Source organism: Neoarius graeffei, chromosome 5, assembly GCF_027579695.1.
Source record: "Neoarius graeffei isolate fNeoGra1 chromosome 5, fNeoGra1.pri, whole genome shotgun sequence".
NCBI lineage: Eukaryota > Metazoa > Chordata > Actinopteri > Siluriformes > Ariidae > Neoarius > Neoarius graeffei.
In genome coordinates, this window is record NC_083573.1 from 9086955 (window position 1) to 9109290 (window position 22336).

The following is a 22336-nucleotide window of genomic DNA, read 5'->3' on the forward strand; positions in this document are numbered from 1 at the left end:
TTATATCTATTAGTAAGTCGTTTTTTTCGCCGACCTGCGACAATCTTCTGCGAGTCACGCAACGTCCACACTCACCCCTGGCAGAGCATTGATTTCTTTTAAGCGGTCGCCATTCTGGTTGCGACGCGGGGAGCGAATCTGTAAACAAGCAGCTCATTGGCTGGCTAGGTGTGCCACAAGCCAATCACAATCACTTGACCGGAAAGGCATGCAGTGTTGCCAGATTGGGCGGGTTCAGGTGCTTTTTGGCTGGTTTTGAACATATTTTGGGGTGGAAAACGTTAGCAATATCTGGCAACACTGAAGGCATGTCTGCTTGGGCGGAAGCCTTCTGCGGCAGTTACATTTTGACACGCGAGCAATGTTTCACCATAAAAATTCCGTAATTTCCATCTGTTTTCCGCGATCACAGAAAATCATCGGCCCTATGAGAGTGAGACAGTGAGAGAGCCACCCCCCCAAAAAAAATCTTAACGGATTTACACGATTTGGAAAAATGACTTTTTCAGAACCGAAAAAACCAGAGCTTCCGGCTCAACAGTATTATTTTGAGAAATAAAACAATCTTTGGATATACATTTGTTCATTTTTGCATACATATTACTCATTCTCTGCAGTGGTCTGAATTATTTGTTATTAAATAGTTAATGTAAGTAAGTAAATGTTAATAAGTCAAATTTACTACTTTTAAAAAAACATTTAAAAAAAAATCGTGGGCGTATCGAATCGTGGGTCAAAAATCGCGATACGAATCGAATCGTGAGTTGGGTGTATCGTTACAGCCCTAGTAAATATAACAATAAAACACACATTAACGAACCTTATTCAAGTCTTACAAAAGTTTTTTTTGTTCTAAGGTCGGAACGTTATAGTGTTTTGAAAGCAGCTCGAGCAAACTATTTCCGCAGTTTGAACAGCCCGCCATGATATTAATTTTATCCAATCAGAATGCACGTTCATTTTCTCTGCGTAACACTCATGACGTATGTATGTGCCCAGTTGTGTTGGCTCATTGAGGTTGGGAATAGCACGTGTGAAATACCTGTTTCTGCCTCTTGCGACGATTTCGCAAGTCCACGGGTGGCGCCTATTTCATTGCAGCAAATAAATTCTGCTGGACTCGTGAGCAACTCCACGTTACATTTTCCGCACGAGCACTACGCTGTGTCACTTGCACGCAGACGCTCTGCCCCACGCTCGCCACGCCCATGGTCAGCATCAGTCTCATCCTCGCCGTCATCCGAGCTTTCTTCTCTTATTTCATCACCGGAGTCGAGAGTACCTCTCCGAGCTATTTTAAGTTTGTTTCTTAAGACAAGGATTTTTTAAGATGTTCCCTTGTTGACCGTTTTGGCGAGAATCTTCCGCCTTCTTCAAAACAGTCACCAGATGTGTCCTGGGGGAGCGACCTGACAGCAGGAGGCGTGAACTACCTGTCAAATTGGGCGGGACGTTCACGCCTCCGTAGCGTAACATCAGCTGATAAGGCACGTCACCACTCGACATCTCATGACTGTTTTGAAGAAGGCGGAAGATTCTCGCCGAAACTGTCAACAAGGGAACATCTTAAAAAATCCTTGTCTTAAGAAATGAACTTAAAATAGCTTTAATAGTTAGACATAACGAACTTCCACTACATAGTACCGCTCCTAGGTTCAAACTGGTACCCTTCTAAGCCATAGCCTGCTCGCAGTGTGTCTTGCGGGATCTCTTCGTATGATTCGACAGAGCTGTCGCTTTCACTTGATGCGCCCGACGCCATGATTACACGCTTATCGCCTCTATTTCGGAGAGTTCCGCTAGTGCAGTGCGTAGCGCTGACATCACGGTCTTTTAAAAATGGCGACTCTTGTGCGGTTTAGCATATAAAGCAGTGGTTCTCAAACTTTTTTCACCAAGTACCACCTCAGAAAATACTTGGCTCTCCAAGTACCACCATAATGACCAACATTAAAATACAGTAGCATAGTAGGTCCAAGTATTCATTAAAAACAAGGCGGAGGTTTTATTTAACAAGTATATTTAATATTGTTGGCTACTGTAACAGTAAACACAGTACTTTGAACAGTAACACTGTGTTTAAATATAGGAAAATAAAACACTGTACTTAAATAATGAATCAAATAAAATTAATTGCACATAAAAGTGAAATAAACATTGTACTAAAATAAATATTAAAAGACAGTTCTTAAAGATTAAATCAAAATGTAAAAAAAAGTACTGTCCCCGCATACAACACACTACGGCCTGGGCAGCTCCTCTGTCCCGCTCCAAATGAATCCCAGTTTTATGTATTTTTCGTCATACTTCCTCCTCACTGGTTTCTGCCGTTTGCTAGCAGTTCTGGGGCTGGTTTTGCCACTGTCGTTAGCATCCGCGCTCGGCTCACACACATCCTCTTCAGTTCTCCCTCTCTCTTGATCCATGCTCCCATTTGCGGATTTAAGCCACGACAGTAATTTTGTCGTACTCGTCATAATTAGCAAAGCCACCTCCACCTTTTCCCATCACAGCCTAGTCTACCAATGGCGGATAACCGTCTATCAGCCGAACCGGCGGAAATGCGTCCGTATGCTATGTATGGCTACCCAGAAGCACTTGCAAACTTTTTAAAATTATTAACTTAATTTGTATCTCCTTTCATTTTCTTGTCATCGGTTGATAAGATATTTTCATCCATTCGGATATTATGGATAGTATTTCATGTTTTATTTAATTTTATTTTTTTAATTTTTTTTTATATTTAATTAAATGATTCTTTGGCGTACCACTAGAATGGAGCCCGCGTACCACTAGTGGTACGCGTACCACAGTTTGAGAATCACTGGTATAAAGTATTATATTTACAATTACCAAGATATTTCGTTGTTTTCTAGTATATAAATTTGATAGAATACTTAAGAATACGTTACTTTGTCACATCAACAACTGTATATATTATATTTGGTACCCCTTTAAAGAGTGGACGGACGATGTTAGTAAGTTCCCTCCTCATTTTCCTCTGATACCTGAAGGCAGTCATACTATTTACAAAAAATGTCAAACTCAAAAAAAAAAAACCTATTTACAAAAGTAGCCTGCCATCAACATTCTGGTTACAGTGAGATGACAACTTGATTAACAATGGGACGTTCATATTCATTTTGTTTTAATCAAATTATGCCAGTGATGTGATGGTAATGTGGCTTTCGCTCCAACAGCAAATACCAACACTAAACAGCAATTTGCAGGAGGGAATGGCATGAAAGGAATGATAGTGTAAAGAGTGCAGCTAATGCCGCTTTTCCACTACAAACGCGGCTGAGCCGTGCCGTGCTGAGTCGAGCTGAGCGGGGCTGTTGGAGTTGCATTTCGACTACAACCGCGCTGAACCGTGCTGGCTGGAAGTGGGTGGACACATTGGGTGGAGTTAGCGAAAGTGGGTGGACATCATGTGATGTCGTTAAGCGGCGCAAACAGTGACATCAGTGACAGTGGCGGAACAAGTCAGAGCCGGGCCGGGGGCGGGGCAAATGACCGGGCCCTTTATTAAAGCTTATCATAACATCATTTTAGGCTACAAAATGTCCGCAACTGCGGTGTTTACCAATTTCAACACTACCGGGTGCAACTATGTTATTTAGTACATCAAGTCCTTCAAACGAACATGTAACTCAGAAACAAAAAACATTAGGATACTGTACATGGCTCATAATAAAACATCAATAGCCTATACTGCACACATTATTTGAAGGGCATACGAATGAGCGCTCAGAGGTTGCAACGGTGACAGGAAGAGTCAGAAATAAAAGGAGGGCGGTGCAAACCTCACTGAATGCACTGTGTTTACCAATTTCAACACTACGGGGTGCAACTATGTTATTTTGTACATTAAGTCCTTCAAACGAACATGTAACTCAGAAACAAAAAAACATTAGGCGACATACTGTACATGGCTCATAATAAAACATCAATAGCCTACTGCGCGCATTATTTGAAGGGCATACGACGAGCCTTGCGCTCCGCGAACTCGTCCACGATGCTCTGTATGTCACTGATTCAGTGATCTTTTAAGCGGTAGTGTCACGACCCGAATAGTAAACAATAAACATGGAGGACATGGAGTCGTTAGTGTTGCTGGTCTTGGTGCTGTGGCTTGTTGTCACCGACAACGCCAACAGATACTGGCAAGAGCGTATAGATGAGGCGAGGCGCATAAGGCTTCAGAAATTCTCGTAATTCGTAATTATTCTTCTTCCGGGTTTGCGGTGTTCACAGATCCCAGCGCGCTCGCGGGGCGTGTGTGGGTATGTGAGGACACTCCTCCTCAGCAATCAGTGCACAGGGGAGTGTCTGCTCATGCCCCCAGCCTCACTCAGCACGGCTTGGCTCGCTTCAGCCCCACTCCAAAACGGTGCGAGTTTTAGGGGCTAAGCAGGGCTGAAACGAGCTGAGTCGTGCTGGTTTTTGGTAGTCGAAACGCGAGCCGTGTCGGGCTGAAGTGAGCTGAAGCGAGCTGAAAAAGGGTAGTGGAAAAGGGCCATAAGAGAAATCAGAGCTGCGTAAAAAGTGAGAGGCAGAGAGCAGAAATGAAGCTGAACGGGGCGGGAGCTAGGTTAGAGCAGTCAACGTAAGTTGGCATTTAGAGTGCGGGCACACAATTTTACCTTTCCATCCTTGCTTTAAAATTGTGATTTTCGGCATACGCAAATAACGATGGCACAAAATCTGGACTGCTTGAGTCAAGCGAGACCTCTCCTACAAACAAAATTGCATGCAAAGCTAAGTTAACATGCTAAGGCTAGTCTGACACTTGCACGATTCCGTGGCACGCATTGGCACGACTCGAGTCGTGCCAGTGTGCAAACTAGTCGTAAACTGGCGTGAAGTGTGCGTAAACCCGTCGTGACTGCGTGCCATGTCGGGACGAGAATTTTGAAATGTTCAAAATTTTGGTCACGACAAAATTTCGCGACCGGGTCGTGAACTATGCGCAAACTGTTCGTGATCTCGTCAGGACGATGCGGGAGGATGCGTGCCAGTGCGTGGACGTGCACGAACTGCCACGAATAGTTCACGAACAGCTCACGTCGAGTTCACGAGTAGTTCACGACATGTTCACGAATTGGTGCGCGTCGCAGCGTGGCCGTGCCTTCCCACTGACACGGTCACGCATTGATGGCACGAGCAGTTCACGACTAGTTTACGCACTTCACGAACAGTTTGCGCATGGCACAAGCAGTTCACGACGAGTTCACGAGCAGTTCACGATTACTGCGCGACAGTGGCGCTCGCAGGGGTATTATATAGGGCTTCCCGGACACTTCTCGCCATTCGCAATTTTTTTTCTTGCTTTTTTCTTTAATGTCTTTTATTTTCTATTCCTTCATGACTTTTTTTTTTGGGGGGGGGGGGAGTTTCGTTTCTTTTATTTCAAAAATGGAACAACTGTGGATGCAGCTCATGAAGCTGCTACCATTCTTTCTTGCCAAGGGACAGCACCAGCAGGGGACATGTAGTAATGTGACAGGTAGTCTCGCCGATCCTTTGCATCCTTCTGGGTATGATGGCCGGTTAGAGGCAGCAGCCCCTGCAGGTGTCGGTCAGTCCTCCATCCATTAGGGATCAGATCATGTGTGTCCGGATTTTCGCGGTCCACTTCTGAAATTGCGTGTGGGTATCTGATGAGGATGAGGTTGTGCATGTCACAGGCGTGCCCAAGTCGGCACGACACCGTCCGAATTGCGCAAACTCGTCGTGCCAATGCGGGAAGTGCGTAAACTATGCGCAAACTATGCATGAACTCGTCGTGCCAGTTCGTGAATGTGGACGGGCACACATTCGTGAACTCGTCGTGAACTATGCGTGAACTAGTCGTGAACAGTGCGGGAGCCTCCCAGTTCGTGCCCCAAAATGGCACGACTTGCCACGACAAAATCGTGGCCAAAAGTCATGCAAGTGTCAGCCTAGGGTAACAATATTCATTACATTGTGTAACTATGACCAGCTAACCAGACAAACGTTACCAAAGTATTTTGCTACATCAATAAACGAAGACTAGAAAGAATAAAAAAGAAAGATTTAATAAATAGCCTGATCTTACCTGTGATGAAGTGGGCGCTGCAAACCCGCGCATTTTTGATGGTGCTTTCATCCCAGTCTACACGTTTGATGGCTTGTAGCCATAAACGTCGGCGATTTTTTTTTTTTTTTTGAATGGGTCAGATCCTGCTGGAATTCTGTACATTTTAACCCCATCACTGCTACGATTCTGGCACCCAACAACTAGGCATTTCTTCCAAATATTTCTTCTCGTCTGTACCGTCGCGGAGTCTTTTTTGGGTCCAGGCTGCGCGCGCAATTTCCTCTTACGTATGAATGACGTTTACTGCGAAGGGGTCTATAAAATCAAGCTCAATGATTTCCCCGCAGCATTATGTATTTAACACGATCAGTTGATGGCGGAATGGAAGGAGGTGGTTCTTCTGGGGGACTATAGCTAGAACCCATATTTTAAATGTTTGCCGAAAACGAGCCACGTCACGGCCGACAAAAACTCACCGTCCGACCTGCGAAGCATATTGAGGTAGACAGTTGTGCTCATAAGTTTACATACCCTGGCAGAATCTATGATTCTTTGACCATTTTTCAGAGAATATGAATGATGACACAAAAACATCTTTTCCACTCATGCTTAGTGGTTGGGTGAAACCATTTATTGTCAAACGACTGCGTTTTCTCTTTTTAAATCATAATGACAACAGAAACTACCCAAATGACCCTGATCAAAAGTTCACATACCCTGGTGATTTTGGCCTGATAACATGCGCAGAAGTTGACACAAATGGGTTTGAATGGCCACTAAAGGTACCGTAACATCCTCACGTGTGATCTGTTTGCTTGTAATCAGTGTGTGTGCATAAAAGCTGAGTGAGTTTCTGGGATCCAGACAGACTCTCGCATCTTTCATCCAGCCACTGACGTTTCTGGATTCTGAGTCATGGGGAAAGTAAAAGAATTGTCTACGGAGCTATGGGAAAAGGTATTTGAACTGTATAAAACAGGAAAGGGATACAAAAAGATATCCACGGAATTGATAATGCCAGTCAGCAGTGTTCAAACTGTGATTAACAAATGGAAAATCAGGGGCTCTGTTAAAACCAAACCACGGTCAGGTAGACCAACAAAAATTTACGCCAAACAGCACAGAGACAAGCCTCAAAACTTCTGGAACAAGGTAATTTGGAGTGATGAGACCAAAATTGAACTTTTTGGCCACAACCATAAACGTTACATTTGGAGAGGTGTCAACAAGGCCAATGATGAAAGGAGCACCATTCCTACTGTAAAGCACGGAGGTGGATCGCTGATGTTTTGGGGATGTGTGAGCTACCGTACAAAGGCGCAGGAAACTTGGTCACAGTTGAAGGAAAGATGAATGCAGCACGTTATCAGCCAATACTGGAGGCAAATTTGCACTCGTCAGCCCGGAAGCTGCACGTGGGACGTACTTGGACGTTCCAACATGACAACGATCCAAAACACAAGGCCAAGTCGACCTGTCATTGGCTACAGCAGAACAAAGTGAAGGTTCTGGAGTGGCCATCTCAGTCTCCTGACCTCAATATCATCGAGCCACTCTGGGGAGAGCTCAAACGCGCAGTTCATGCAAGACAGCCCAGGAATTTACAGGAACTGGAGGCTTTTTGCCAAGAAGAATGGGCAGCTTTACCACCTGAGAAAATAAAGAGCCTCATCCACAACTACCACAAAAGACTTCAGGCTGTCATTGATGTTAGAGGGGGCAATACACGGTATTAAAGGTCCCATGGCATGGTGGTTTGTTGATGCTTTAAACGGGTTCGTGGAGGTTTCCGGATGTTATATCCGCAGCCTTTCTCGAAATGAACCCTCGGCACGTAGATATAGCCTCCTGGGAGAAAGCCCCATTTCAGCGCTTTTCGCAGTGCGTCGTTTTGCTGATGAGAAGCATGGAGGCGGGGAAGGGTAGAGGCGGGCCATGGGGGGAGGGGCTTGACCAAGCTGCGCGCACACATACTCGCTGCTATCAGCGCCTGTAGCCACGCTGCTAAGACAAAACCCCGTTCTCCCTCGGACTCCTTTCGTAAACTCAACGTGACACTGAGAGTGTTCGGAGTGGTAGTTTACGAACGTATAATACCCTAGGCTTGAACACGCACTCCATAACCAAAGAGGATAGAAGCAGCAACTACAGCAACATAGCGCTTATCCAACAGAAGACATGCATTGCGGAGCAATAGTCAAACATAAGCTTATAAGTTACAGTCAGTTTCCAGACTAAACTCAGTTTAACAGAGCATGCTGCATGCTCTTTAGTTTTGTAGCGCAGAGTACCTGGCTAACTGCAGGAAGCGGTTAGCTGCACAGCTAATGTAGCCATTGCAAGGCTAACGCACCGATTTTAAAACACGGCAAAACGACTTAACAGTTATACACTTACTTGTTCGGTGTTTGTGGCTGATGCGGCAGGGATGCTTGGTACGGACCCAGGCTTCAGTGACAGTTGATGTGCAAAACCTGCCCTGTACTGTCCCAAGTTGTGGAAACATTCCTCAGGAAAATGCTTCCGACAAACACACACCGTCTTAGGTAGACTCGACGGCGTATTATTGGAGTAAATAAAATTAAGCCACTGCGTCTTCAGGGGCTCTCCCGTCGGCAGTAAAAACAGACTCCTTTCTGTGTTGTCACATCCATGTACAGCGCAATTTCCATGTTTCGCTCGCTTAGGTGATGCCATGTTGTTGTGTCCTCTATGGTCTCCTCACTACAACTGGGTGGGAATCCAGAGGGGGGGGGGGGGGGTGTGGGGATCATCTCCCTTGCTGACGTAGTAAAGGGAAGAGTTTATCAACGCACCGTTTTGACGCGCCATTCTCAAATGTTGGGCATAGTTTGGTTTACACATTATGAAATTTCTAGCCACTGGGGTGACTTAAGAAGGTCAGAGGAACTCATTTTAACGTTAAAAAACCTCAAAGTGAAAATTTCATGCCATGGGACCTTTAAGAACTGGGGTATGTAAACTTTTGATCAGGGTCATTTGGATGTTTTTTGTTGTCATTATGATTTAAAAATAGAAAACACAGTTGTCTATCAATAAATGGCTTCACCCAACCACTAACCATGAGTGGGGAAAAAAGTTTTTGTGTTATCATTCATATTCTCTGAAAAAAGGCCAAGAAAGCAAAAATTCTGCCAGGGTATGTAAACTTATGAGCACAACTGTATAAACGTTTTATTCCAAGAGAAAGCTTGCAACAAAGTCGTCTGTTCTTTTAGCGTTAGCGATAACGTTGTAAACGTAGCTATGCAGTCTGGTTCGTCAAATTACTTTCTACGGATTTGCCCGCCAAGTTGCCATCGCCTTGTCCACGGCTAATGTTAACATTATAAGCTAGTTAACTTGGACGCAGCGTGTAAAACCGGAGTTACGCTAACATGAATAATGCAAACTTATCTGAAGTCCTTTCAGAAATGTTTTAGCAAAATCTCACCAAATAAACAATGTAGAAATCTTTCTTTTCTAGTAGCGTTAGCGACCCAATATGAGTTTAAAAAGTTTGCTAGCATGTCAGGTGGAGTTTCACTGACTAGCTAGCTTAACGTTAAACCACCATGATGGCACAGCTTGCGTTCATTTTGTGAATTCACATTTGGGTCATTCCACGTCAATTCAACCGGGGCCCGCGCACTTGGGTCTCAGAAAATTCTGAAAAAAATCACCAGATGTACCCATGTTAGCTAGGAGAAACATTGTAAATTTATTTGAATGTAAGATGTACACTCACCGGCCACTTTATTAGGTACACCATGCTAGTAATGGGTTGGACCCCCTTTTGCCTTCAGAACTGCCTCAATTCTTCGTGGCATAGATTCAACAAGGTGCTGGAAGCATTCCTCAGAGAGTTTGGTCCATATTGACATGATGGCATCACACAGTTGGCGCAGATTTGTCGGCTGCACATCCATGATGCGAATCTCCCGTTCCACCACATCCCAAAGATGCTCTATTGGATTGAGATCTGGTGACTGTGGAGGCCATTTGAGTACAGTGAACTCATTGTCATGTTCAAGAAACCAGTCTGAGATGATTCCAGCTTTATGACATGGCGCATTATCCTGCTGAAAGTAGCCATCAGAAGTTGGGTACATTGTGGTCATAAAGGGATGGACATGGTCAGCAACAATACTCAGGTAGGCTGTGGCGTTGCAACGATGCTCAATTGGTACCAAGGGGCCCAAAGAGTGCCAAGAAAATATTCCCCACACCATTACACCACCACCACCAGCCTGAACCGTTGATACAAGGCAGGATGGATCCATGCTTTCATGTTGTTGACGCCAAATTCTGACCCTACCATTCGAATGTCGCAGCAGAAATCGAGACTCATCAGACCAGGCAACGTTTTTCCAATCTTCTATTGTCCAATTTCGATGAGCTTGTGCAAATTGTAGCCTCAGTTTCCTGTTCTTAGCTGAAAGGAGTGGCACCCGGCGTGGTCTTCTGCTGCTGTAGCCCATCTGCCTCAAAGTTCGACGTACTGTGCGTTCAGAGATGCTCTTCTGCCTACCTTGGTTGTAACGGGTGGTTATTTGAGTCACTGTTGCCTTTCTATCAGCTCGAACCAGTCTGGCCATTCTCCTCTGACCTCTGGCATCAACAAGGCATTTCCGCCCACAGAACTGCCGCTCACTGGATATTTTTTCTTTTTCGGACCATTCTCTGTAAACCCTAGAGATGGTTGTGCGTGAAAATCCCAGTAGATCAGCAGTTTCTGAAATACTCAGACCAGCCCTTCTGGCACCAACAACCATGCCACGTTCAAAGTCACTCAAATCACCTTTCTTCCCCATACTGATGCTCGGTTTGAACTGCAGGAGATTGTCTTGACCATGTCTACATGCCTAAATGCACTGAGTTGCCGCCATGTGATTGGCTGATTAGAAATTAAGTGTTAACGAGCAGTTGGACAGGTGTACCTAATAAAGTGGCCGGTGAGTGTATACTTTCCATGTTACAGCCAGTTTTACTGGCGGAGGGGGGTGTCAATTTTGTTCAGACTCTTTGTTTTGTCAAAGTTCACAAGCCCATAGCTCAAGAACTAAACCATGTAGGAGGCTCAAATTTTGCATGCTGGTACATAAATAGGAATAGTATGTAGTAGGGCTGTGCGATATGGGGAAAAAATGAATATCCCGATACATTTTCTCCATTTCACGATATACGATATATATCTCGATATATTGAAATCTCCTCTAAAGGACCCCATGAAATCTAACTTTTACTCTTTACTGTTTTCACTACAATCCCTGCAGATTAAATCACATTCTTGGTTAACTTTACAGGTGGTTTTCAACACATTTTAAATTGTCATGTTCGTGATTAATCACAATTGAATTGAAATAAGACTATTTTTATTCAACAAAGATGCGGCACAAACTGCAAAAACAATCTTGAAAATTGCAACAAAGGGGCAAAACAATACAGAGCTGCTCAGAGCTCAAACCAGTAAAGTGCAAACTCAACACTGAGAAAGACATTTAGCCTAAATAAGAAAAGTGCTCTTTCATTAAATTATTTTAAAAAATAGATCTCCAAGCTATTAACCTGACTACTGAGAACCACTGGAACATTCACAATAGAGAGAGATAGATTGAGGGAGAGAAGAAAGAGATCTGCAAAACATAATTTTCCTCTTTGCACACTTTTGAACTGAATGTTTTCCGGCTCTGCCTCTCAGATGTGTAGAATTCCGGTATTGCCTTCTCTGTAAAATGTCTGCGACCAGGCAACTCGTATTTGGGATCGAGTGTGTTTTAATAATTTTTGGAAGCCTGGTTTTTCCACTATACTAACTGGGATCATGTCTTCGGCAATGAAGTTAGTGATTGCATCCGTTATAGCTCTCCATCTCTGACTCGTTTTCTCATATGGGGGGGCTTTGGAGAACGAGGCCGCTATGGTCATTTGTTTAGCTTGTGGGGGGGTTTTAGCTCGTGGGCAAGTTTAAGAGACTCTTCATACTGTACCGGGTGAGTTTCAGGTGATGGAACATATTTGTAGTGCTGCTGCCTTTCGTGATGACAGGTTTTTTTGCACACTTTACAAGCTGGCATTTGCTGTTCCACGTCCTCCTCGCGATATCCAAAAAATGCCAGATGACTGACCCCTTACTAGTTCTTTTAGGAACCAATTCGTCCGCTTCCATTTTTAATGTGTCGCTGAAATTGACAGAGCTTACACGGTAGACTGTGCAACACCAGCGATTGCACGAACTGAGTCAGCGCTGTCAACTGGAACCAGGAAATCTTGCAGTGTTGCCAGATACTGCTGACGTTTTCCAGCCCAAAATATGTTCAAAACCTGCCAAAACGCACTTGAAACCGCCCAATCTGGCAACACAACCGAAACTAGAAAATCTTCCCGGAAGTTCCTTTCAGCACCGAGATGTCGCCTGGGATTGGTTGGCGAGTGCGTGACGTTATTGTTTTCTTTCCCCTTAGGCAGCCTCTCACGTTACTGCCTGAGGGACAGGGAGAAAACCACCGGGAAAGGTTTTAAACAAACACGAAACGAACGCAAGTCGGAAGATGACTATAAAATACTCGATAGTTACGATATAATAATTTTATATATCGCACACACAATTTTCGGCGATATATCGAGTATATTTGATATATCGCACAGCCCTACATCTTACATTCAAATAAATTTACAGTGTTTCTTCTAGGTAACATGGGTACATCTGGTGATTTTATTTTTTTTTTTTCAGAATTTTTTGAGACCTAAGTGCGCGGGCCCCGGTTGAATTGACGTAGAATGACCCAGGCTTTCATCTAAACGGGGGAACAGGGGCGCTGCGCCCTCTTACTCTCGGCGTGCGCCCCCTTACCGACTCCGTGAAAACATCCCAGCAACACTACGTGACAATGTGTCTGATCATCAAATACGTTATAATTGCTCCAAAAATATTCCAATCATAGTAGATACACCGCCAGACGGTGCAAAAACAATCCGAATTGGCGTTTTCCAGACTGAGGCGCCATGTTGTTTAGTTGTTTACTTGTCGCGGCTGCTCTCGCGAGATTTGACATGGGTTACATACAAGGTCAGCTGACTTGTAGAGCGAGATTTCTCGAGACTGAATGACCTTTCACCCACCGGCGCGGGAGCTTTTGACAGAAGTAGTTCGCGAGTTGTTTTTGTTGACACTTGGGCATTTAAAGATGTCATCCCGCGGCACGAAACGGAAGAAAGCCAAAGACTGTCCAGGGCAGAAGAAGATTACTTCTTTCTTTTTCAATGTTGACACACAATTTGTTACAATTTCCCTGTCAGATAGCCTCAGAATGTCCCATTGGAGCATTTTTCAAAGGCTTTGCATGGCGGAGGGGGGACAACCGGCACCATCCCCCCCCCCCCCCCCCCCCCCGCTTCGCTCCCTCACCATGGTGAGCGCCCTCATACTAAATTTTTCTAGAAAAAACCCTGATGACCCATTTGTCTTTGGTAAGAGCATTAGGTTTTGTAAGCATTGTAGCAGTAATACAACGATGCGTAGATAGAAAATGTACTTAAGTATTTTTAAAAGCAAGTACTTTGAGTGAAGTAAAAATTTGACTGGAGAACTTTCACATTTGACGAGCGGGATCTGTACGTACTTTGACTTAAGTTGGGTACTTTGTCCACCTCTGGTCATCCCTGACATCATCTGACAGGACTGTATTGTGTGTTCATACTTAGGTGTCGACCACGTGGACCATGCTACGGATAATGTATTCAGACCCGGGTCACCCAACACCACCAGCCAATCACAACATAAGCAAACTGGGTAACATGCCTCTCATGAACAGGTATGGGGCCGTAGTGGACTTGTGCAGGTCAACGACCTTGTTGAAAGCTCTGTTTTTTGGGTGGTTTTTTTTTGGGGGGGGTAAAAGTAATTTTTGGTTGTAGTTTCAGTTTGAAGGATATGAGTGCTGCTCTGAATGAGAGAAACAAAGAGAATAGACAGGACAACCTGCACAACCTGGAGACGAGCCTCAACAATGATGGTGAGACACGCACACAAATAATATGGACCCATACCCATAAACTGCACATACTTGAAGACTGACAGCAGCATTAAAGATGGGAAAATCCACTAAACAACTTTATAAACAGTATAACAAACATGTGAGCACAAATGGCATCTAAGATTTACTTTATAATGAAATTCTCGCTCACTGCTTTTTAAGGGGTGTTCACACGGCAACTTTTACTCCGGCGTAGCACCGGGGCTGCCCCGGTAGAGCGTTCACACGGTACAAAGTTACACCGGTGTAGCCCCTGAAAGCTAGTCTGGTTAACACCAGACCACATCACAAGTGAAATATGGTCTGGAATCCGCCTATTGAATTTCTCGTAGGGGAGGTGTGGTTTACGATTGTCAACGGCCGTTTATTGGACGTTGCGAATGTCTATCATTTGGCGTATATGTAGCCCATGGCCAATCATGGCAGTTGTACCCAGTGACGTAGTTAGAGCGAAGAAGAGAAGGAAAGAGAAAGAGAAGGCAAAACAGAAATAGGAAAACAATGGCACCGAACGATTACTGCCGTTTGTGCAAGACGAAGCTTGATCGAAAGTTTGGTTCGTATCGCTCGCCGCCATGTTAAATGTGATCCGTAAACAGTCCCAAATAAACTACAAGCTTCCGTTTGTCGAGTAATGCGCGTCACCGTCTTTCCACCCCTCCCCACTCTCTGATTGGCTCCCTAACTCAGGCGAGCCTTTAGACCATAGTTTCCATGCTGTCTTTTCAGATCGGAACAATTGTGCAAAGCAGCATGGGATTTCCCAGGCTACCTGAAAGCTGCTTAAACCGGTGCAAATCTAACCCTGCTCGGGAGGTGGTTTAAGAAATTTACTCCGGAGTAAATGCTAGTTTGCGGGGCAGCACCGATATAAAATGGGACGTCTGAACGCTACAGGGGTCGACTCGCTACGCGTGAGGAGAGTTGATTACATACGGGCATTGCATAATTTGCATCCTGGTATTTTGCGCTTCTAAAATGGCGAATATCAACAACAACAGAACTGCGTGTCTTCCAGTGTTGCCAGATTGGGCGGTTTTAAGTGCATTTTGGCGGATTTGAACATATTTTGGGCTGGAAAACGTCAGCAGTATCTGGCAACACTGGTGTCTTCATCCACGTTGTTTTCCCGGCGCTTGGTGATGCCATGACAACCGGGAAAAGGAAGTACATTTTCACGCATGCGCATATTTCATTTCCGCATTATTACTGTCGTATAGCACGGTCGCAAAAACTGCCGTGTGAACGCAAGTGGGGCTGCACCGGTGCTAACGCGCTTCTCTCTAGTAAGCAGGTTTGTGACGTGTGAACGCTCCACAAAATTTACACCGGTGTAAGATATATCGCAACAAAATGCATCGGTGCAGCATCGATGCAAATATGTGCCATGTGAACACCCCTTTAGTTTAAAGGGATCCTCCAGCGGATTTACTCATCAACTTAGGTTAAGTAAAAGCATTTGTAGGTTTCAGCAGTCAAGCTTTCATTTTCAGAGACCAAATAATATGTTTTGCTGAAAATACCAGCTCCCGTTGGAGCAACTCGGCTGTTTATGTCCTGCGGTTTTGCTAGTTTTACAAACATTTTTGCAGAATTTATAGATATAAATGCCAAAATGATGCTTAAAAGAATGATGCTTTTTACCATTTCCCTGGCCGGAATCGTCCAACTATTCACAAGAAATGGATTCATGCCACCTCGAGACCTCAAAACAACCTGCCTGCGGTACCCTACTTACAGTGGTGTTTGAAAGTTCGTGAACCCTTTAGAATTTTCTGTATTTCTGCATAAATATGACCTAAAACAAGATCAGATTTTCACACAAGTCCTAAAAGAAAACCCAGCTAAACAAATGAGATAAAAATATTACACTTGGTCGTTTATTTATTGAGGAAAATGATCCAATATTACATATCTGTGAGTAGCAAAAGTATGTGAACCTCTAGGATTAGCAGTTAATTTGAAGGTGAAATTAGAGTCAGGTGTTTTCAATCAATGGGATGACAATCAGGTGTGAGTGGGCACCCTGTTTTATTTAAAGAACAGGGATCTTTAAATAAAAAGGTTAAGGTTACAAAAACCATCTCTAAAGAGTTTAGACTCCACCAATCCACAGTCAGACAGATTGTGTACAAATGGAGGAAATTCAAGACCATTGTTACCCTCCGCAGGAGTGGTCGACCAAAAAAGATCACTCCAAGAGCAAGGCGTGTAATAGTTGGTGAGGTCACAAAGGACCCCAGGGTAACTTCTAAGCAACTGAAGGCCTCTCTCACATTGGCTAATGTTCAGGAGTCCACCATCAGGAGAACACTGAACACCAATGGTGTACGTGGCAGGGTTGTAAGGAGAAAGCCGCTGCTCTCCAAAAAGAACATTGCTGCTCGTCTGCAGTTTGCTAAAGATCACGTGGACGAGCCAGAAGGCTATTGGAAAAATGTTTTGTGGATGGATGAGACCAAAATAGAACTTTTTGGTTTAAATGAGAAGCGTTCTGTTTGGAGAAAGCAAAACACTGCATTCCAGCTTAAGAACCTTATCCCATCTGTGAAACATGGTGGTGATAGTATCATGGTTTGGGCCTGTTTTGCTGCATCTGGGCCAGGACGGCTTGCCATCGTTGACGGAACAATGAATTCCGAATTATACCAGCGAATTCTAAAGGAAAATGTCAGGACATCTGTCCATGAACTGAATCTCAAGAGAAGGTGGGTCATGCAGCAAGACAACCACCCTAAGCACACAAGTCGTTCTACCAAAGAATGGTTAAAGAGGGATAAAGTTAATGTTTTGGAATGGCCAAGTCTAAGTCCTGACCTTAATCCAATGGAAATGTTGTGGAAGGACCTGAAGTGAGCAGTTCATGCGAGGAAACCCACCAACATCCCAGAGTTGAAGCTGTTCTGTACGGAGGAACGGGCTAAAATTCCTCCAAGCCGGTGTGCAGGACTGATCAACAGTTACCGCAAACGTTTAGTTGCAGTTATTGCTGCACAAGATTGGATCATTTTCCTCAATAAATAAATGGCCAAGTATAATATTTTTGTCTCATTTGTTTAACTGGGTTCTCGTTATCTACTTTTAGGACTTGTGTGAAAATCTGATGATGTTTCGGGTCATATTGATGCAGAAATATAGAAAATTCTTAAGGGTTCACGAACTTTCAAGCACCACTGTAAACTGATGGATAGTGGCTTGTTTGTAACAATCGCTAGTTGGGCAATAAATGTTTGCCTTGTCTAATGAGAAACATCATTCCTAAAGCTTCCTGAAGGCACGATATTTAGTTAAAAGAGCCTCTGTGTCATGCGCGCTTTCTTTCTAGAGAACGAAGAGACGGAAGGCAGTGACGGTCAGGCCGAGTATCTGTTTGGAGAGGCAGAGTTGGACGACGATGACCTGTACAGCATGGAGCACGACAATCAGGCAGGTCAGACCTGCAAATGATATACAGCCATGGCACGCTCAAATCGTACACTGTTCTGTCTGGCTTTAGTATTGATGTGACGAGTGCAGGATGTGATCACAAGGGATTTGTTGTATGCAATATTTCGAGTACGTTCTCAATTCTTGGTTTCACGTTTTAAAGGTTTTCTTTCTGGGGTTGAATTACTTCGTCAGGATTACTGGTTGTCTGCTTACTTCCTCTGCAGCAGAGGAGGCGGAGTTTTCTCTCCCCCAGGAGGCGTTCCCACTCCGGCACGAGATCGTGGAACACGCGACAGCACCCGAGCTGCCGGCCGAGAAAGCCGAGTCCCCGCAGGCGAGCGGCGGCGAGACGGAGACCGTATGCCTGACGCCCATGGAGTCGTTCAGCCTCATCTCGGTGTCGCAGCTGCTCTTTCAGCCACGCCTGCTGCCCGGCTTCTTCAACGCCATCGTCAAGGACACGCTGGCTTACTACGCCGAGCAGGGTGACGTGCAAATGGCCGTCTCTGCGCTCATCGTGCTCGGCGAACGAATCCGCAAGGAGATCGACGAGCTCACACAGGTCAGGAGAGCGGCACGTACTTTTTAACTTTGGTTTATTTCATATTCCGACTTTCAGGAGAAAAGAGTTAATTCACCCAGCTACTCGACGTGTAATCACGGTGTGTTGATCCGTGCCTCACAGGAACACTGGTACATGTCCTACATTGACCTGCTGCAGAGGTTCGAGCTGTGGAACGTCAGCAACGAGGTGATCAAGCTGAGCACGTGCAGTGCCATCACATGTCTGAACCAGGCGTCCACGACACTGCACATCAACTGCAGCAACTGCAAACGACCCATGAGCAACAAGGGCTGGATCTGTGACAGGTACACACCTTGCTACGCACACAATCTGACGCATGAACGATATACACTTTATTAGAAACACATGTACAGTTGTGGTCACAAGTTTACATCCAGTGACATGGCAGTATTTGTGCTTTCAGTAATTTCTTTGAACTGATCTTTTTCTATGGCAGAATGATTGTCCAGCATACATCTTTAATTAAAATAAAAACACGAGGATTGGTGCACAAGTTTTAATTTTCTTTGGGTTTTCTGAAATCAACACGGGGTCAAAAATTTACTTAGATTATTAATTCCGAGGTGCTGAAACTTCCAGAATGTCTCTTATCTTGCCAAGGCCGAGGTCTCTTCACTTCCTGTTAGTGATCGTGATTGACTACAGCTGGTAGCGTCTCTGTGCCTTCATAAAAAGGGTTTGTTTACAGCACTCACTGGATTGACCAACATACAATACAATGGGAAAGTCCAAGGAGCTCAGTGCAGATCCGAGAAAGAGGATCGCAGATGGACACAACTCCGGAACGTCTCTTGGAACCATTTCTAAACAACTGCAAATTCCAAGATCAGTTCAAACAATTGTACGCAAGTTATTGTGAGGTGTAGTCACTTTGCCAAGCCACTCTGCTTCAAGAAAACCCAAACTGTCACCCTCAGCTGAAAGGAAATTGGTTCAGATGGTCAGGAACAACCTGGGAACCACCATGGCACAGCCCTGCCATGAACTGGAAGCTGATGAACCACAAAGAAAAAGCCTTCTGGAGGAAAGCTGTATGGTCAGATGAGACAAATATTGAGTCGTTTGGCCACCATGTACAGAGGGACACTGTACCAGCTGGCGGTGGTGGTAGGATCATCATGCTCTGGGGCTGTTTTGCTGCCAGTGGAACTGGTTCACTGCACAAAGTGGATGGAATAATGAAGAAGGAGGACTAGCTCAGAATTCTTCAGTATAAACCCATCAGAAACTTGAACACGACTTGGGAGTTACAACAGGACAGTGAACCCAAACATGCATCAGAGCTGGTTGTGGAAGATAAAGCAGGCTAATATTTAGCTTATAACAAGTCCTGACTTCAACCCTGTGGAAAATATATGGACCGCGCTTATAAGTCGAGTCCATGCCAAGAAAAAAAATGTAATTGAACTCCTCCAGTTCCACCATGAAGAGTCGTGAAATATCCTGCCAGAAGCTTGTTCATGGGAAACAAAAATGTTTGGTCAAGGTGAATCTTGACCCTGTGTTGATTTCAGAAAACCCAAAGAAAATTAAAACTTGTGCACCAAATTTGATTTTATTTTTTAATTAAAGCTGTATGCTGTACAATCGTTCTGCCACAGAAAAAGAACGGTTCAAAGAAATTACCGAAAGCCCAAATACTGCCATGACGTTCATGCCGCTGTATGTAAACTTCTGACCACAAGTGTACATCTGGCTACAGTAATTCAACCACGGTGAGCAGAAAAGCATCTCGGACAAACACTCGGTTCAATACAACATGACTGAGAGCCGTTTCGATGCGATTTGAGTCGGCGAAAGCTTCTCCTCCTCCTCTTTTACTGGGACAGACAGCTTCAGAGGCCACGCCTTTTCAGACGCTTGCTTTTTCAGCCCCATGCCCTCGATCACTCAAAGCTTAGGGTGCCGTTATTTTTGGCCACGCCTCCTTAACTGATAAGCTCTGTTTCTATTTTCTTGTGTGTGTAGGTGCCACCAGTGCGCAAGTGTGTGTGCCGTGTGTCACCATGTTGTGAAGGGTCTGTTTGTGTGGTGTCAGGGCTGCAGCCACGGCGGCCATTTGGAGCACGTGATGGAGTGGCTCAAGAGCTCCAGCCACTGTCCTGCCGGGTGTGGACACCTGTGTGAATATGCCTGACACGCACACTAGTACATTTTCGAATGTCAGTGTGTACTTGAATGAAAGTGCTGCTACAGACAATAACACACCAGCCACACAATGTAAGATTTCTGTAAGATTCCTGTAAGATTCCCTTCTTGTGCTTTAAAATGCTGTATTGTCCATTACACGTCTGAAGGGGAGGAAAACGTTGTAAATATTTTTCCACAAACTGCAGCAATAAAGTGTGATCCTTCCCTTTCCATATGATGAATATTCATATCCATTCGACATGTATCATGGCACTGATTGATTCCTAGAACAAGTGGCGATTTGAGCACGATTTATGACTCCGCATCAGCTTTGGAGAAACAAGGTCCCACCCACTAGTCCTTTATTTACCGTATTTTCCGGACTATACGTCGCTCCGGAGTTTAAGTCGCATCAGCCAAAAGATGCATTATGAAGACGAAAAAAACATGTATACGTCGCACCGGACTATAAGTCGCACTTTTTTGAAGGGTTATTCTATCCATAGAATCTGTGATTGTATCTGATAAGCGGCGCGTGGTTACTGCGCGACTGCATTGTTTATTTAATAAACGAACAGCTGAGCAGTGATAACGCGCCCTTTGCCCTGTAAGTAGCCTAGTCTGATTATTTTAAATATCTACTACTATCTTTAATACTATCACTATCGTTATTACTAATAGCCTATATTATTATTATTATAACTAATATTAGTAGCCTATTACTGATGCATTAATCAGTTTGCTTTTAGAATATTTTTACCGGTAGGGCTTATTATCGCCCCGTGGCTCTTTCATCTGTGTTATTAAAGCTGTAGTCATCATCGAGGAGTGTCATTCTTCATTTTTGTCGAATTTTATTTCATCAAATCAGAGGTCAAGTAGGCTATAGGTATATCATCTCCAAAGACAGGTACGGTAGTAAAAACAACCGTCTAGTGAAAAAAAAAAAAAAAACAACAACCGCTTTTAAATCCCCTACTTAAATCCTTAAAATGAGTCATTTAACTCATGTCTTGTGTGATCTGATCTCCAATGGTGAAGTAAACCGGTTGTGATGAGTACAGTCTGTTATTTTAGAAGATAAATGTAATATATAATTTATAATTTAATATATAGACTAATAAAAATTAATATTTTATAATATAATATCACGACATATTACTGTCTGTAACTGTTTGTCACTAAAGCGTTTTCTAAGATCATAATGTCTGATATTATTATTATTATTATTATTATTATTTTACACACACAATAAGCGCATGTGCGTAAAGTTATAGTAAACCATCCCCCGCCTTTTTTTTTTTTTTTTTTTTGAGTCGCCGGACCCACCCACCTCCTGCGTTCTGGGACCTCCCACTTCACAAATTAAGCACTGCCTAAAATCACTACATAACTTATTTAAATAACTATAGGCCTATCATTAATAATAAAACACAGGTCAATCAAGTTTATCAAGCTGATGATTTCACTCCAAATCAGCAAATCCATTGAATTCCTCATCCTCGGTGTCGCTTCTGAACAACTCTGCCTCCAGCGGCAGATGAAGCGCCGTTTCCTCTTCTTCTGCGTGGCTGTCGTCAGACTCAGCATCAGCTCCAGTTATTCCGCGGTGAAAAAAAAAAAAACATATATACGTCGCACCGGAGTATAAGTCGCATGGCCAGCCGAACCATGAAAAAAAGTGCGACTTATAGTCCGAAAAATACGGTACATGTTAAAGTGAATATCCTGGACCAGTTTGGTTTTTTTATATGAAAGTATGTCCCTTTACACACTCATCCAGAAGGGTAATTCTGCACAAGGCCATCTGTCTACAGCAGAAAAAAATAAAACGCGTCTGGAAAAATCCCAAGGGAGTCTGGAGCCAGATTCGTGATGTTATCTGTGCAGGCTGCACGAGCTTTGCACGGTTTCAGTGCACAGCCTGTGTAGACCAAGCGCTCCCGTTTCTCTCTCATTGTCCGGTCTTTTGGAAAACGATGAGTACTAATCCCATCAAGATTGGTGTTGCTACACCCTCCTACGATACATCTGTTAACCATTTTAATAATTACGCGATAACGTTGAAGAAATTTGCAGAAAACCACCAGG

The 22336-nt window shown here is 44.1% G+C and overlaps 1 protein-coding gene across 4 annotated transcripts in view; it reads left to right on the top strand.

Annotated features, from left to right (window-relative positions):
* wdr24 (WD repeat domain 24) overlaps nucleotides 1–20480 on the top strand; it is a 47949-nt gene extending 27469 nt beyond the window's left edge. For 3 of the 4 annotated variants that reach the window (XM_060921153.1, XM_060921154.1, XM_060921155.1), the window contains 6 exons: nucleotides 13769–13878; nucleotides 13982–14079; nucleotides 17426–17530; nucleotides 17754–18091; nucleotides 18215–18399; nucleotides 20084–20480. In XM_060921153.1, coding sequence (XP_060777136.1) covers nucleotides 13769–13878; nucleotides 13982–14079; nucleotides 17426–17530; nucleotides 17754–18091; nucleotides 18215–18399; nucleotides 20084–20252 — 1005 coding nt within the window. In that variant the 3' untranslated portion in view covers nucleotides 20253–20480. The remainder of the gene's footprint in view (nucleotides 1–13768; nucleotides 13879–13981; nucleotides 14080–17425; nucleotides 17531–17753; nucleotides 18092–18214; nucleotides 18400–20083) is intronic. The other variant, XM_060921156.1, reaches the window with a different exon arrangement.
* The last annotated feature ends 1856 nt before the right edge of the window (nucleotides 20481–22336 follow it).